The following is a 17,238-nucleotide window of genomic DNA, read 5'->3' as shown; positions in this document are numbered from 1 at the left end:
TAAAGCTACTGAAAGTGGTCTCCCAAAACTCAGAGAGGAAGCTGACATCCTGTTCAGTCTTCTTGGAGAATTGATGTGAATCCTTTTGTAAAGGAGATCTGTGCTCTGAGCACTCCAACTGCATCACAGAATACTAATCACACTATTTCCCAAAGCAAAAGAAAAATAAAAAAGGTTAGAGTGCATCAGTGAGCTGAGAATGGTACAGCTCTTTGGAGACATTATGGGGGGGTGGAAGGGGAGGCCTGTCTGCATCCTTAACTGTATAAACAAGAATCCTGAAGGGCAGAGCATACACTGCCAGAGGGCAGGGTTAGATGGGATACTGGGAAGGAATTCTTGGCTGTGAGGGTGATGAAGCCCTGGCACAGGCTGCCCAGAGAAGCTGTGGCTGTCCCTGAATCCCTGGAAGTGTCCAAGGCCAGGTAGGACAGGGTTTGGAGCAACCTGGGATAGTGGAAGGTGTCCCTGCCCATGGCAGGGGGATGGAACTGGATGATTTTAAGGTCCCTCCCAACCCAAACCATCCTGTGTATATCTGTTAAATATTCATTTGTATTTCATGTTCTCCCATATGGATGGGAAACAGAGGACAGATCTCAGCCTGTGTGCTTTAACCCAGCCCCAGTGGAGGGGAGCAGACATAGGAACAGCATCATCCTCTTCCCCTGATGTGCTGGGGGAACTGGGAGCAGCGTGGGAAGAAAAGGGCACAGAGGAAAGATCACTCAAGAGAAAGGTGGAACTGCTTTGTTCTACCGCTTTTTCTGGAATCCGAGTTTTCTCCCCTGACATAAAAGGGTAGGGCTGCAGATCTCAGACAATGGTTCAGAGTCAGAATGCACCTCCTGAACCACAGGATGCAAAACTTGTGCTGCAGGAGGTACAGAGAGTCACAAATGGGGCCGAAAAAACGCTGCTTGGCACATCTCAGTAAAAGGTTTCACCTTCATCTGTCAGAAAGGTACTAAACTTCAGGATTAGGAATATTTAAAACATTTCTTCCTTCATAACAAAAGGGAGAGATTGACTAGTGGTCCCAGTGCTAAGAGTCAAAATACATGCTCTACTTGTCTATCTAAAGTGCTGTAGGAGTACAAATTGACTCCTCAGTGCTGTCATTCTTTCACTACACAATGAGCAGCTCATAGGAGGAAATATCCTGGCTCTGAATGTGGCCAGAAAAAAAGAGTTTTCTTCCAGTAGTTTTTTTCTTGGGTAAGACTTTTCATACTGTGTTTGACATTCTGAATTGCCTGATTATATAGTGCAAGACTCCAGCAACATTTCGCATTGTGAGGATGGAGCTGCTCAGCATTTTGCCAGATGCCAAGTGATATTCTGATGTTTCTGTCTTCACTTTGAGCTGAGTGACAGTCAGCATATCCACAATGAAGCCAAGACAATCTGCTATCAAGTTACAGTAGTGACATTTTCCCTGCTGAAGATCCCAGAGCTCGTTGGAATAAAGCTCCTTAAAACTCGGTGTCTGGAGCGGCTCCAGCGTGGCTCGCGCTCGGTGTAATATGCTGATATATTTGTGCCAGAGCAATAAGTGGATCAGTGGGTAGAGCTTTGGTAAGTGAGTCCATACGTACTGCACCATTTCCTGGCTCGCAGCTCCGGGTGTTGCAGGCTGTGTGCAGTGGGGGAGGTGCCAGAGCTGATCAAGCAGTGTAATTTTATACATTACTGAATCAGTGCAGGAGAAACCTGGAGGGACAAAGCATCATCTTCTCTTTGAACTGCACTGTAAAATCCGACAGCCCTCTTAGCCCAGCCATGCTCTGATACGTTTTTCCTCTCCTTTTTTCCCTGATTTTGGTGTGAATGATAAAGTGATCTGATGATGGCTCTCGTTATGGAACCTATTAGCAAGTGGACGCCCAAGCAAGTAGTGGATTGGATGAAAGGTAGGATCATTTATTACCGTGTATTGTCTCTACTTTGGATCCTTGCAATTTCCATATCTGCTCTGGCATTCTTTGTTTTGGGAAGAGTTTATTCAGTTGTGATAATCCGTGTGCTGCCTTGCTCAGTAGTTGTTACAGACAGGCTGAGCAAGGCTGGTTAAGCTGTGCAGCACGTTGTTGGAATCGCTGCCGAGAGCGGAGTGGGATCAGATGCGTTTGCTGGGGAATGCAGACAGAAAGTGTTTGTGTCTCAGGGCTCCATCACTGCCTCTCACAGAGGAACGTCGTGATGTTTGGCTGCTTTAAATTTGCCCTGATTAGGTCTGGTTTGCTCATATCAGGTGATCTGATGCAGTGGCTGTGCAGCACTCGGCTGTAGTTTCGGGTACCACAAGGAGCGTGAGGTGCCCGTGGCTGGACCGAGGGGTCCTGCTCCTTTAGTGACACGTCCTGATGTGTCCAGCCTTCCCAGCCGGGTGCCCGAGGCTCCCGTGTGCCCCTGTGCCGCGGGCACCGTGGGCAGAGCAGGGCTGAGCTCGGGGAAACTCGTCGGGATAAGTTGGCAGGAAGGATGATTTCCCTGCACATTCGCAGTTTCCCAACACAGCCGTCAGCTCTGACATGTTGTGCCTGACAATGCTCGGCTGTGCTGCAAACACACCGGGATGGATGGGAGGGGGAAGGGGGGATTGCTCCTGATGATGAGTGGTTTGAATTTCTCCGGCGTGGGGGGGGATGTATTCCCACGGTGGGATGCATTAGTGTTGTCTTACAGAGCTTCTGATGAGCTGTCTGTCTTGGAGACAATTCCTGCCACGGGGGATCTCTGTTACATAAGGACAAGAGGTGCAAATCTGGGGGGTGTGTTACCCGTGCAAATGATTTCTGTAATGTGATTACTAACTTATCGGGGGGCTGAATTGGATGCCCACTGTAATGTCCTTAAAGCTTTCAGAGTGCTGTCATGAATAAGGGAAGGGTTCTGATCTCATTTTGCTGAGCTACATTCCCATACTTCCCTGAAATTGGGCTGTTTGGGTGGTCATCAGACACGTTACCAGTATGAGCTAATTATTTTTTTACAGGCACAGAGTATTGGGAAGCAAATGGGATCGAGGGGAATGTATGTACTTTGTTTCTCAGGTGTTTGGGAACTCAGGGTAATTGGGAGGGCTTAAGCAGGTCATTGGGATGGATCCTGAAACCTTTAGATGCAGGATTGATTCCCAGGCTCCGGGGTCATTACCTGATAGCAGATCCTAATGTATGCACAGAGGAGAGCTTTCTGATCCACACCTTTATTTTCAGCACATAAAAGAGTTAAAAAGTTGACAGATCCTTCTGCTTTTTAACTCATTACTTGAATTGTAATGTAAATTAAATGTCAAAGTGTGTAGAATACTTGTTGCTACGTTTAAAAATACTTCCTGCTACTTTTTTATCCTTTTTATTGCCAACTGGTTACATCCTGGGCAACACTAATCCATGATGTGCAGTGCATGCCATGGGAAGCAAGAAGGTCACACAAACACAAGGTTTGAAGTGTCTGGAGGTGCCTGACAGTAGGATTTCTCTACCAGACTGCATCTCACATCCATAGGGACGTCTGGAGTAGGCAGGATTGCCAGTGCTCTGCCTCTGGGCTTAGGCATAAATAAGGATAATGCAACGAACATTGGAGTATTTAAAACATCAATATTTTCCTTGGTGACATGAGCTGCAGACCCACAAACAGGGCAGCTGCCCTTTAGTCCATTTTCCCCACATTACTATTACAAACCCCTTTTTTATCCCACTATTTGCCTTTTCCAGTGCATAGTTCAGTTGCAGCCAAAGAAAAGACCCGACCCACACAAATGGCAGTGGACCAGAATTAGTTTAAAACTACTTGTAAACACCTTGCATGGCAAAAAATTTGCCCAATTGTGGCCCATTTTCCTGTATTTCCCCATGTTCTGTAGCTCAGCTCCATCGGGTACAGTCATCCTGCTCAATCCATGTGTCAGAGAGGTCCAAATTTCAGTGATAAGGTAATTTTTTCTTCTATTCTGAAAGGTACAATTCTTTGACAGCAATAAAGAATACATTGAAGACATTTTAAAAAAAATCACCACTTTATGAATGAGCAATATTATCTTTACTATTGATAGCAACATGTTAATAATCAATATAAAAAATATTGCAAGTGTAATATGCCTTTTGGGGGGCTTAAAATACATATTCAATATTTTTTTATCTGTACAGACTGTAAATTATAATCTATTTCAGAGGGAAATGAGAGCAAGGCGCTTTTTAAACTTGTACTTGGCATAATTATTTAAGCTACTGTAACTTACTTCTAAAATCTCCCAGCAAAGTACACGTTTGAAAGTAGCTAGCAGTGAGTACCAGCAACATCAAATAATTATAGAGAAGATGGAAGAAAGCCACAAAAATGATGTTAATGGTTTGAGACCTGGGGACCCAGAATGTGTCCTGGTTACAGTTTGAAATCAGAGCCCGAGCCCCCCCCACAAGAGGAGACACCCTTCTGTTCTTTTCCTTAAGGAAATGTTACTTGACAAAAAAGTAAAAATGGGTAGGCTTAAAGGAACATTATTATGACAAGTTGGCATCTTGTATTTATCCACAGTTGCTCTCTGGGGAGAGCATTCAACTGGAATTCAATTAGGGAACTGCAGCTGATGGTGTGGACAACCTGAAAAGGCCATGCAAGTCTTGAGCAATTGATTCCTGAGGCTCACAGAGGATCTAGAAGTTAAAGCTCTGGGTGCTTTTGTGTTAAAGATATTGCCCTTGCACAAAAACACGTTGTCAAGTTTAGCAGTTACACAGCAGAAGGCACTGTGGTCAAAAAGAATATTTTTGAAGGAGCTGAAAACGTTAATTTTGAAGGGATTTTTAACAGTAGTTTTCAGTCACTATTCTTTTCTCCCCCAAATTTTCCAAAGTTTTACTTCAGAAAATGAACAAGCATTTCCCCTGGTACACATTCATTTCTTACATAACTTACATGTTTTCCTAGGGTTATGTACTAAGGACCCAAAAGGTACTTTAAGAAAAACCTTTGCCTTGCTCAAATTCCATTGTGGCCCTGTTGGAAAACAAATATTGACCACAGAACTTGCAAGTGCAGTGAGGATCAGAGTAGTTTCTAATTTGGCCAGTTTTAACTTTAACATATTAATGTGAGTAAATGACAAACTAGACTTTAATGTGTATGTTTGGAATGTTTTATCTGGAGACTTTGGTTGCTTTTTGGCCCAGGAACTCAGTGTGAGACTCAGTGACACTTTGCAGGTTTTCAGTGACCCTCAAAAACCAAAGCCCATCTCTTTTACCAGGCACTGGGAGTCCTGCACAGAATTTGGGGGCTTGGGGCACAGAGAGGAGGTCTGATGTGCTGCTGAATTAATAAAAACATGTTAGATTGTGTCTCCATTGTAGCTAGAGTCTAAAAGGTACTCTCTGTACTTTTACAACTGAGAGCATTGAAGATGCTGTGCTTCCTAAGGGAAGCAGTTTGCAAGTAGGTCATTTAAAATGTGAACTCATTTACGGGGAAGTGACACCTCTGTTTAAATAAATACTCACTTTTCAGAGCAGCCCAATGTAATGAAATGAAACACAATGCAGTGAAATACAGCTGTGACTTTCAGAGAATGGAATCTTATTGAACAGCTGAAAATTAAAATAGGAAACCAGCTATTTCTTAAGTACCTGTAAGTAATAACTCCACATGGAGTCTGGGATTCAAAGTCTTGGGGACTGACAGGTTTGTCTGCCCCAAACAGCCTTCAGTGGAGGTTTCTCATCGTGAATGCTCTGCTTTAGACACTCATTTCACAACTGCAAGCCATTTTTTCATCTTTATGTCTAGAATTTCTCTGCTCCCAACAGGAGATGCAGACATGAAAAAATAAAAATTAATTCAGTTGGTAAACTGATTAACTGTGCTGCACTGATCCTGTGCAGAATAATTATATGTTTAGCTGAAGGGTTTTCCTTAGCATGTAATTCCCTGATTTCAGGCTGGCTCATAAAAGAGAAAGGAAGGGAGGGAGGGGGAGCAGGGAAGCTGATGACGTGAGTGGACTTGTTAACATTCCCATCACGCAGGGCTCCGGCAAAGCCCTCTCAGTCTTCCTTTGCTTTTCATTAGATCACTACCTGTTCTGGAGCAATGTGTCATAGCCAGGGAGTCTCCTCTGCTTGCAGGACATAATATTGGTAAAAGCTCAGAATGTACTGGAAACACAGCTAAATATTATGATCTGCTGCAAAAGCAGCCCTGTGGGTGCTGAGCCGGGTGATACCTGGCTGCCCTGACCCCCTTGCTGACCTCAGAATCCCATAATGCAAGAACACAATTCCACAAGATACAATTTGGAACTGGAGTGGATAAGCGAGGTCATACCTTATTTAGAAAAATGCAGGGTTTATAACATCTTTTCAGCTCTTCCCAAAGACAAATGGGTTTGGAAGAGACCTGAGCCACCAACGCAGGCGCCCTCAGAATTACCGTTGAATTTCCAAGCAGTTCTAAAGTGAAGGTTTCGTTGTTTTCCTTCTGCTCTCACCAGTTTTACAACTGAAACAAACAATTTACTGTTGTGGCTCCCCCCTGGATTCCTGTGTTCCACTGGCACCACGTTTCCAGTTGTCCCTAGGAAGTCACTGAAGCAGAACTGGCTGCAATTCCCCTCCGATTCCTCTTACAAGTTTTGGATTTTTATACTTTTTAGTAATTAATTTGGGGAACAACTGTTGAGTGTTGTAAACTATTCACTTTAAAAGGGTCAGCAGAGCACAGCTCAGAGTTGACTACTTTGCAATGTCAGTGGTTAAGATCAGGTTTCAGGGAACAGGTTTTTAATGTTCAGGACATTTAAGGGTTGGAATGAACTGTCTGGGCAGGTTTGGCCATTCTGTGTAGGCGGTTTTGAGTACAATTAAGAAGAGCTCCAACATCCCTCTGGAAGAGCTTCTGTACCCAGCCTGTCCACAGCAGAGTGTCCTAAGGTCTTCTCAGGGCTTCTACCACCTCAGCAAGATTTTGAGATGGTTTCTCGCATGGGAATGACCCTTGTCTTTGACACGTGAAAACATTCCCGAAGAGATTCCAGCTCTGCCTTCCTCCTGGATATTTCATGGCTTATATCTCCCAGAATACCTGTGGGACAATATGTCTAAAGCTCAAAAATCTTAGTGCTGTGTTTTATGAGGAACAAACAGCACAGCCTCCTGAGAGCAGACTTTCAGAGTGTTCATCAGGGTTTCAGCCCCAGCAGCAAACACAGACCTGTCCTACTTTTACTGACACTTTACAAACAGCCCATTCCTTTCAACCTGAGAGGTTAAAATATCATACAGAGCTCAGAGGCCTGGCAGGATAACTAAGAGCCAGTGCCCCCAAGGCTTTGGCTGTTATCAGTTTGAATTCAACCTGTGCACCACTGGCAGCCTGGAGGGACAAGGAAACCCTTTGCTGAGTCTGTGACTCCAATTTGTGCCTTCCCAGTAGCTGTGCAGTCATGGCTGGGGTCGTGGCCTACACACTGGGTGTTGTACAAAGACCTCCCCAGTACTTGTCATACTGCATGGGAATTATTTGGCTGAGGTATTTCTGCATCCCTATCACTGTTACCTCATTTTTACTACCATCTTTTTGAGGACCAATTAAAGACTGGTCTATATATCTTCTAAGAACCAACTGGATTAGCACTATCTCCATAAAAGATTTCAGCAACATTTAGCAGTTTAATGGTCTGTATTTGTTATCAGGTTATTTAGGAATATATTCTGAAATTTCCCTATCTATAAAGCAGATATATTCAGACCTTTTAAGAAAGGTAATTCTGCTCACAGGGAGAAGTCTGAGCTGAATGAAAGTCTCTCAAGTCACGTTTATCAAGCGTAACTAATCTTCCAGGTCATTATGTAAAGAAATTTGCTTTATTGTCTTGCAGCTTAATATCAGCAGTCAGACACCATTGTCATGCACTGCTGTGTCTTGTAACCTTTACCATGTGTTAAGACACATTATGCAAAATCCCAACTTTCTCCCAGTTCTGACCATTGCAGGGAGGACAGAGTGGACCAGAGGGGATCAACCTTCTCCAGCTCTCCATTATTTCACAATGTCTCATATCATGAAGCAAAATTCAGAATAAACTGGCTCCTGTGGATGACAATTTCAGACCACCTTAATGAGGTGCTGTGTGTCAAGACACTGCAAAGCACTGGATCCTGCTGAGCAATAGGAGACTTTCATGGTCTCTCCCCAGACTTTCTTGCCCTGCTAAACCCAATTTCTAAATTTTTCCTTGCTTTGGCAGGAATGACACCACCCCATGTACCATACCATTGAGAACTCTGTGTGGAACACTTTTACCAGTTTGTGAAACATGTATTTCCTATAAAAAGAACAGAACATCTCAGTGTTACAGGATTCCTGTAGGAAAGCAGTTTGAGAAACATTAAACTTTGCAGAAAAATACATTCCAACTACCATTTTAGTGCATGCTGGAAAAACACTGCCTAGATGGTGGAGTGTCAGGCAAAGTTCTGTTCCAGCTCCTGTCTCTTGGAAGGCAGCTCCAGGACTCTTGGGACTGTCCTCAAGGTAATCTTCTAACTGGACACTGGGCTTGAGTAAAGAAATGTTCCTCCCTAATGACATTTCCATACATCTCATTCCAATGGGTTGAATTCCTGCATTTCTGTTTGCAGTGAAGAAAAGGATGCAAGAGGCACAGCAAATATTACAACCCTTGCACATGTCAGGAAAGCAAAAATTTGCTACATTTTGTCTTTTGCACAGTTCTTTTAACACCTACAAGGGTTTAAAAGCTAAAAAAGAGAGAATTTATCCTTTTGTTGCCCTTCTTTCTGCAAACATTTCCTGCCATGCTGACAGAAATGGAGGTTGTGGTTGTGCTGGTGGAATTAGTGACATTGTTGATATTAAATGAAGCATTTTACTTAATAAACTACAAGAGCATCAAATATTACTGGGCAATAAAATACATTCATCCCCCCCACCCAGAATAATTTTGTAGATATCTTCTAAATGCTACTTTTGTAGTTCAGGTATTTTAGCAAACATGACCTTCTCTTCCCTAATGCCATAGTAGTGATGGCAGGAGCTGCAAAGTGGAGGTTCAGGAGTTATATTACAGGATTTAGAGGGAGGAAAAAATTATGAGGTTGTATTTGTGAAGAGCTCTAGTGAGGAATCAAAGTGAAATTATTTCTGATTAACTAACACTCCAACAGCTCCAACACTTGCCCTCGTTGACCCCCTGGAGCAACAAGCTCAGGAGAATTCAAGGCCAATGCAGTGTTTGGGTTTTCCTACTCAAATCCTCTGCCAACTGCTTTCCAGAAAAGATGATTGTAAAAGACTGTGGTGCCTTTTTAGTTCTAACGTAGGTGGTATGTTTAAAATAAAAATGTAGCAGCCTGTAATTTTCTGAAATACATTCAGCTTTATTCCCTACAAACGTGTCCACCTCTTTCATTCTAAAAATCGTACAAAACCAAGAAAAACTCCACGGGTTTCAGGAGTTCTTAAGGCAGGAACTGTGTTTTCTGTGAGTGTACTGAAACTGCTACAGCTGTAGAAAGGATTCATTGGGTTCCTCTGCTCTCCAGTTTACATGGAAATCTCTGAGTTCAGGCAGGCAGTGGTGTCATCTGACAGCTCAGACTGTCAGTGATCCAATGATCTCTGGAATTAAGGTCTGACTCCTCCAGCTTCCCCTGTTCCCTTTTTGTCTCTCTCCTGTTTATTCCTATTCCCCTCTAGCAGCATTTTCTGGCCCGTTTTCACAAGGAGGTGGGGAGTAACCATCAGATTGCGAGGGAATTCATTAATTTAACATTAAAAATTTCTAGCCTTGCATACCTTGGAGAGATCTCCATGATTTGGAATTGAACTGCATCCAAAATCCAGGAGAAGGTGGGAAACCACCTGCCTCAAGAAGCCAGGCAGAGCTTCTGGGAGCTTTGAGGTGCAAATGCTGATGTTCCACTGGTTCTCCATGAAAACCTCCTGTGAATATCCAGGGTGCTTCTCATTGCTCTTTCAGGCTGGGAACTGTTGCTTCCCTGGGGGTGTGGGGGGGTAGTTCAACATCTATTTATGAAATCTTTTCCAGTGGATAGGAACACATCTTACAGTAGCCAGCAATGTGCTGCAGTGGGCACATTCCTAAATCCAGGAAAGACAGATGGAGGAATCTGTTATTGATCACTCAGCATCAAAAATGAGCTCCTAATGAAAATGCCCTAAATTACAGAGCACTGAGGAGAGGTTTTAATTGCCCATTGCCAAGAGATTTGGATTGTTCATTGCCAAGTCACACTGAGAATTTTCCTTAGCTGTACAAAACACGACTTTATGGTTTCCAGAGGAAAAAGACATTTAAAGCAGAGAAAAATCACCTTGAAATTTGCATTTGTGTCATGCAGTTAGAGGGAACAGGCAGAGTAATGTAAGAGAAGTTCAGAACTAATAGAGTTTGAATGTCATATAAAAAAATGGATCCACTGTGGGCAGTAGCTCAGCAATGCTGTTCTTCCAGAAATAAATTTTGGAGGATGAAGAGAGTTAGTGAATAACCCATTTAGAACAACAAATAATTATCTAAGTAATAAAACAGATAAATTATAATAATAAATAGACAGGAAATTTTCACACAGGAAATAAAATACAAAGACAGATAAAGTTAAAAAAATTGTAATTTTCTTAGAAAAATGGAGGCAAACCTTTCTCAAGACTTTCATAAGTGGACTGAAAAACATTAGGAAATGTGGTAAGGAAACCATCACCTGCTGAAAGAAAGCTGCACTGGGGCATCATGTGAGCTGTTTCTTGTTTCTCTGACAATTCTCAGGACAAGTTATCAATGACTTTTGTGGCAGCACAGAAATCATTATTTGCATCTCAGCAATGAGAAGATGCTTTAACCAGGAGCCAAATTGCTCAAATGATCGTTCAATGGAAGTGTTTTAGTTCAACCTCTGCATCATTCCCAAAGCCATCAATATCATGGAGAATGTGGAAAGAAGCTTTTCTGTTCCCTGTTTTCTGGGGGCTGCTCTTTGACTCTTAAGTTCCACACATTTTATGTCTCTAAAGGTGGTTCTGTAGTTACTTCATCAGTAAGGTCTCTTTTCTGGTGTCAAAATAACACCATTTATTCTTGAAACATTTTGGATATTCCCATTTTCTTTTCTAAACAACTTTTTCAATAGTAGGATGTTGATATTTGAGGAATCCTGGCATTTGGAACGAGTTAATGCCACATAACCCCTGTGCTTTTATCAAAGGCCTTGTTTTTCAAAGGTGTTTAAATATCCAATTAATGTGTTTGATGGATCTCCAGCTTCCATGTCATAGATCCAGGCAGAAATTCCAAATGAAGCCAAGCTGTCTGACTCTTCTGTGTGATGTCAGACTGCCTTGATTCACCCCAGAGCTCTTTGCTTTTCTCTCACCATCTGATGTCACACTTGATTTGAATTGCTGAAAGTCTCATGAAATTATTCTTTCAAATCTCATTAATATCCCATCTTTTGAGGGGTAATGATAGACAATATTTCAATTTTTGCTTGCAAACTGGCAAGCTATCACATAAAAGGACAAGATTAAACCTTACAGCAAACTGTGAAGCCGTGTTAGTGCCACCCTGGAACAGTCTCTACTTGTTCTCATAATGAAGTAACCAACAACAGTGAAAGGGCAGAAGAAAATAAATTGCATCTCTGATTAACCCTAGTAGGCATCCATGCCTGCTAACATAATTATTATAATTTTATAGCAGTTCAAGATATACCAGAATAAATTATATGTGTCTCTCAGATCTTCACTAATTCTTCTGGAACCAGTGGCTTTCTTTACTCCACAGCTACGAGCCCCAAAACATGGTAATGAAGCTCCATGACTAAGCATTCCTTAAATGAAAACAGAATTGGCATATTTTGGGTTTGGGGTAGAGAAAAACCACAAATTTCTCAGGGAAAAAAAAAAAAAGGACCATATGGTGAATATGTTAAAACATTGGCCAGCTTACTCTAAGAAAATACATTTTGAAACAGGAACTGCTTCAAAATTCTTCAGAGAGTTAAAAATAAACAAGGTTTCTAAATTGCATCCGAGAGGACAAGGGGGAATGGTCATAAGATGTAGGAAGGCAGGTTTAAATGGGATATTAGAATGGAATTTTTCTCTGTGAGGGTGGTGAGGCCCTGGCACAGGTTGCCCAGAGAAGCTGTGACTGCCTCTGGATCCCTGGAAGTGTCCAAGGCCAGGTTGGACAGGGCTTGGAGCAACTTGGGCTAGTGGAAGGTGTCCCTGCCCATGGCAGGGGGTGGGACTGAATGGTCTTTAAGGTCCCTTCCCACCCAAACCATTCTGGGACTCTGTGATTCCATGACACAAAAAGCAATGTTTATAAACAGATGCACTGGCACTGGTTTGCAGAACATCAGACTGGGAGTGCATACACTGAGGGGAAGGTAAATATGGTATTCATGGTTTTTCTAGATTTTTCTAGATCTGTATTAAACCAAGTCATCACGGTGGCATTTGCATTTTTACCCTGATGACAGGGTAAAATGTAAACAGGGTACATGTTCATGTGATCTAAACAGAGCCCAACAGACTGAGGTGATGGAAAGCAGTCAAAAGGCTTTGAAAAGCAATGTTAAAACCTGTTCCTCCTCCCCTCCTGCAGACAGGGGCAGGTGGATGGCACTGCCTGTTCTCCCTGCACTGAGTGCTTCATTTCTGTTCTAATGGACAATCACATTTCAGTCCTTGCTGGCATTTCAGTGCAGGATGACATTGTCCCTGTGCAGCTTTTACAAGGCAGTTCAGAGCTGCTGAGATCAGAGGCCCTGGGGAAAGGCAGGATCATTATCAGCATCCTGCTGCTGGGAGGTTCTGCTCTTTATCAGATCAGGTAACCTGGGACAAAGCAATATTTGCTATCAAAGGCTGATGACAACCTTATCTACCTTGTGGACTATTAACTCTTTTTGTGGCTCTGGTGTCTCCCATATAGCAATATTTAAACATAAAGCTCCAGTGTTCCGTGGTTCAGGGCATTTTTGGACTGCTAAAGTGGCAGGCAGAGTTGGTAGGGACTGCAAGAGATACAAGAACTTCAAGTACAACACAGATAAAGGCTCTGAGTTTTACAGGTGATAAGTATTTCAAGAGCAACGACTCTTAATAATGACAGAGAGACACGGTGAAATGCAGAGAGATGGTAATTAATACCATTAGCATCTGTAGCAAAAAGTTTCATTGTGGCTGTTTGCACTTTAGAATTCCAGTCATTGTTCCACAGCACAGGGAAACTGCTCCAGGAAAGATCTGGCTTCACTGGGGAAATCACATCTTCAAGGCTGAAGTGTTTTTGTGCACACATATAGCCCATTAATCAAGGGGGAAAATCGAGGCATGTTATTCATCATATTTGCTGTGTTTGGATTTGAAGTGATGAGAATTATAATAATGATCCTGAGCATTATTATTAAGTAATATGAAGTGGTTCGTCTGCGGGAATAAATACGATTTGGCCTGCGAAGGTTCAGACATCTGGTGCAAGCATATGGGTTGGGAATCATTAGATAATTGTTACAAAAATACAAGAAAAATGTCTTTTTGATGAGAGAATCGAGGCCTTCCGGATGGCTCCCTCTTGAGTGGGAGCTCCTTCCTGCCCGTTGTGCCTCACAGCATTCCCAGAGCACACGTGATGCCTGTCAGGTTACTGGGGTTGCTTGGTTTGAAACATGCTCAGAGTAGCAAACAGCTTTCAGGACTCATTTTCAGAAAATGTTTTATATTGCACTGGTTTTTGGGTGGTAAATTGTCCTGTCTCCTAAACGTGTGTGTGCTGGGGGTTCCTGTTGCCCCGCGGTGACTTGGTGTGAATTCCCTGAGTACGGATGTTCTGAGCACGGAATCACAACATGGTTTGGGTTGGAAGGGACAATAAAACTCATCCCATCCCATCCCCTCCATGGGCAGGGACACCTTCCACTACCCCAGGTTGCTCCAAGCCCTGTCCAACCTAGTCTGGGACACTTCCAGGGTTGGGGCAGCCACAGCTTCTCTGGGCAACCTGTGCCAGGGCCTCCCCACCCTCACAGGGAAGACTTTCAGGTCATGTTGGAGAACCTTCTCCTTGTCTAAATCCAAGCCACTCTTACAGATATCTTTGCTAGTTCACATCCTAACTCGTGCCCAAGTATTAACCAGGAATCACTTATGGATCTGGTCATCATAAGCCAACTACTTCCCCACAGGAAAATATCGTATTAACTCTCCATTCCTTTCTGTGTGTATTTTGATTTCATCTCTGATTCTGTTAAGCTAAAATATCTTCACAATTTATTCAACAAATATGACTTGCTGCAATCTTCTTTATGCTAAGAATTTAAGAAAAAAGGCCTTGGGCTGCCTGCCATTATTAACATTGAGAATTCCTGTTGTTTCTCAGGTAGCTGTCAGTCCAGCATAAGGAAAAAAGCTAATTATTTTAAGCAGGTCAGTCAGGAAGAAAACTGAAATTCTACATAAAGTCATGTGCCCATTGACTTTAGCTGAAATTTGCTGCTGCAGAAATATGTGGCTGAAAAGGAATCCACTGGTAAAAATACATAGTGCAAATATTTAACAATGTAATCTTATCAGGCTTGAAATTAAAGTGTTGCATGCAAATTAGCTCCTTGATTTGCATCAGGATGAGGCTGAGAAGGATGATGAGGAAAACAAGAAGATGTGAATAAGAGAAAATGAATCAACAGTAAGAGGGTAGGCGTCCTTTTTTTTTGATATAACAACATTTTTCTACAGAAAAAGTGGATAAGAATTATAGAAAACTTCTCAGACACCGGGCAAGACATCCTGAGTATTTTTACTGTGATGTATTCTGTATTTTTATAAAATATTTATTACTTTTAAGAGGCTGAAATTACACTTGGGAGTGTCAAATCCCTTGGAATTCAAAGGCATTTAAATACTACAGTGTATTTACTTATGTTGAAGAAACACTGCTAGATTAAAAACTCAGTAAATTCTATAAAAACATTAATTTCCTGTATCATGTGGTACCAAAAAATATTGTATTAAAGGAAAATATTTTACTACTCAGACTACTCTTTCTAGTGTTGAATGCTTTGATATTTCATTTATTTTGAAGGATGCAACAGGTTAGAAAATTTGACTTTGCTACAGTAACAATGGAATTTTTAGTTAGGATGTGCCATCCCTGGAAGTGTCCAAGGCCAGGTGGGAGGGGGTTTGGAGCAACCTGGGATAGTGAAAGGTGTCCCTGCCCGTGGCAGAGGGTGGGACTGGATGAGTTTTAAGGTGGGACTGGATGGGCTTTGAGGTCCCTTCCAACCCAAACCATTCTATAATTCTATGATATATTGGAAAAATATATTATAGAATATCCCCACATTCAGGGATATGATGCCTCAAACTGCTACAAATCCAAACTGGTTTAGAAAGGAAAGGAGTACGGTGTTATTTCATAAATTGTTGTGTCTGTGAACAAACAAACTCAACAAATCCGTGGTGCTTAATGGAACTGATGTGCCCCAATGGCAAAGGCCCTTTTGTACCTTTCTGAACAGGAATTAATGTCAAATTTGTTGACTTGCTGAGCCAAACCCAGCGCTGGCTCAGTGAACCTAAAGAGCTCTTGCAGTGATCATTTGTCTGTTCCTGTGTCTCTTCAGACACCTGTGGGCCGAGCTTGGCTCTAATCCCATCACTGAGCTGAGCAGAAATTCCTCCAGCAAACTCTGTATAAGAGAAGTTTTACAATTTTTTCAGTAAATTTTGCTTTCAGTGGTGTTAGTTTACATTTTCACTGCTTCAAGAGCCAGATCCTCAAAGCTAAACCCGCGTGTTAAACTATACGTTAGACATGGTTTTGTTATTTAAATATGTGCTACCCCTATGTTCTTAGAAAAAAAAACACCTCATTTTTTCTTTTGAGAGTATAAAAGGAGTTTTCCCAAAGTTTTCTGAACATCATATGGGCTCCAGCCTCAAAACAAATGCAGATACCGCAAAAAAAAAAAAAAAAAAAAAGAAAAAAAAAAAGAAAAAAAAAAGAAAAAAAAAAAGAAAAAGGAAAAGCTAATTCAGTTAATAAAGATGATGAACTGTGCTGCATTGATTGCGGCCAGACTGATTGCAGACTCGGTTTAAGGTTTTCCTGAGCACGCAGTTCCCTGAGTTCCAGTTGGCTTGGAAAAGGAGGGAGAAGAGAAAGTACAGCTGGGAAGCTGCTGACAGGAACGGGCTCCTCGGAATTCCCGGACGCGGGGCTCCGGCAAAGCCCTTTCGGTCGCGGTGCTTTTCCTTAAATCACTCCCTGCTTTGGCGCTGCCTCTCTCGGGCAGAGATTCTCTGCCATTTACATAACACAGACCCCGGTGGTGTTCGAAGTGGGACGGGTACAGCCTGCTTTGATGTTATCCCTAAAAACAACTCCACTCCAAATCGAGAACGGAGGAGCAGCAGGCTGAGGAAGGCATCAAATAAGACAGATGGACAATTCTGGAACACCGTGTTTGAAGAGCCAGCTCTTTTGGAAAGAGATAGCTGGGTCTTTGCAATATTCTTTGCAGGAAGTGTTGGCCTAGAATGTTGATCATTCGTGCAAAGACCAAACAAACATCAAAACAAACAAACAAAAATATTTCTTCGTGTACTCTAAGCCAATAAATGCAGGCACAACCAAGGAGAATTGCAGCAAAATGGAGAATCTTCTGCCACAGAACTCCCTGGAAAAGCTCTGACTGTCATCTGTGTCAAAACTCTTTAGTCTTCCTTTTTGATGTTCCTTTTTTTGCAAGGAAATACTGAATTTTAGGCAGAAAATTATTCTACTAGAACAGCACATCTCAGCTGAACTTCCAGCACCCCTTTGCACACTGAGCATCTGACACCTCACGGCAAATTCCAACCTTGAACTCTGAAACCTGAGCAGGTATTTAATGACAGGCTTTCCTGGGCTTTGCCTGGGTGCCACACTGGGGGCTCAGCAGCAGCTGGAGCCATGTGGGTGTGGGAGAGGAGCCACGTGAGGTCTGTGTGCCCTTTTTGGAGAGACACAGTGACTCTGGAGGTAAAACAGAGCCAGGAGACACCGTTCTCAGGGCAAGGAGAGCAGGGTATTTTCATATTTCCTCTGAGCTGATGAAAATTAGGGTTTCTTTGTGCATTAATTCCAGGTGTGGAACTCCCAGAACTAAAGCCGTGGGTAATGTCCAAAACCATAATGATTTC

At 42.5% G+C, this 17,238-nt stretch overlaps 1 protein-coding gene across 1 annotated transcript in view; it reads left to right on the top strand.

Annotated features, from left to right (window-relative positions):
• The first annotated feature begins 1,600 nt into the window (after positions 1-1,600).
• LOC127470455 (connector enhancer of kinase suppressor of ras 2-like) overlaps positions 1,601-17,238 on the top strand; it is a 169,022-nt gene continuing 153,384 nt past the window's right edge. The window contains exon 1 of the mRNA XM_051785997.1: positions 1,601-1,913. Coding sequence (XP_051641957.1) covers positions 1,847-1,913 — 67 coding nt within the window. The 5' untranslated portion in view covers positions 1,601-1,846. The remainder of the gene's footprint in view (positions 1,914-17,238) is intronic.

Source organism: Manacus candei, unplaced genomic scaffold, assembly GCF_025592945.1.
Source record: "Manacus candei isolate 608988 ecotype Guabito, Panama unplaced genomic scaffold, ASM2559294v1 h1tg000003l, whole genome shotgun sequence".
NCBI classification, from domain to species: domain Eukaryota; kingdom Metazoa; phylum Chordata; class Aves; order Passeriformes; family Pipridae; genus Manacus; species Manacus candei.
Note: the sequence above shows the minus strand (reverse complement) of the source record. Positions and strands in the feature narration are given on the sequence as shown.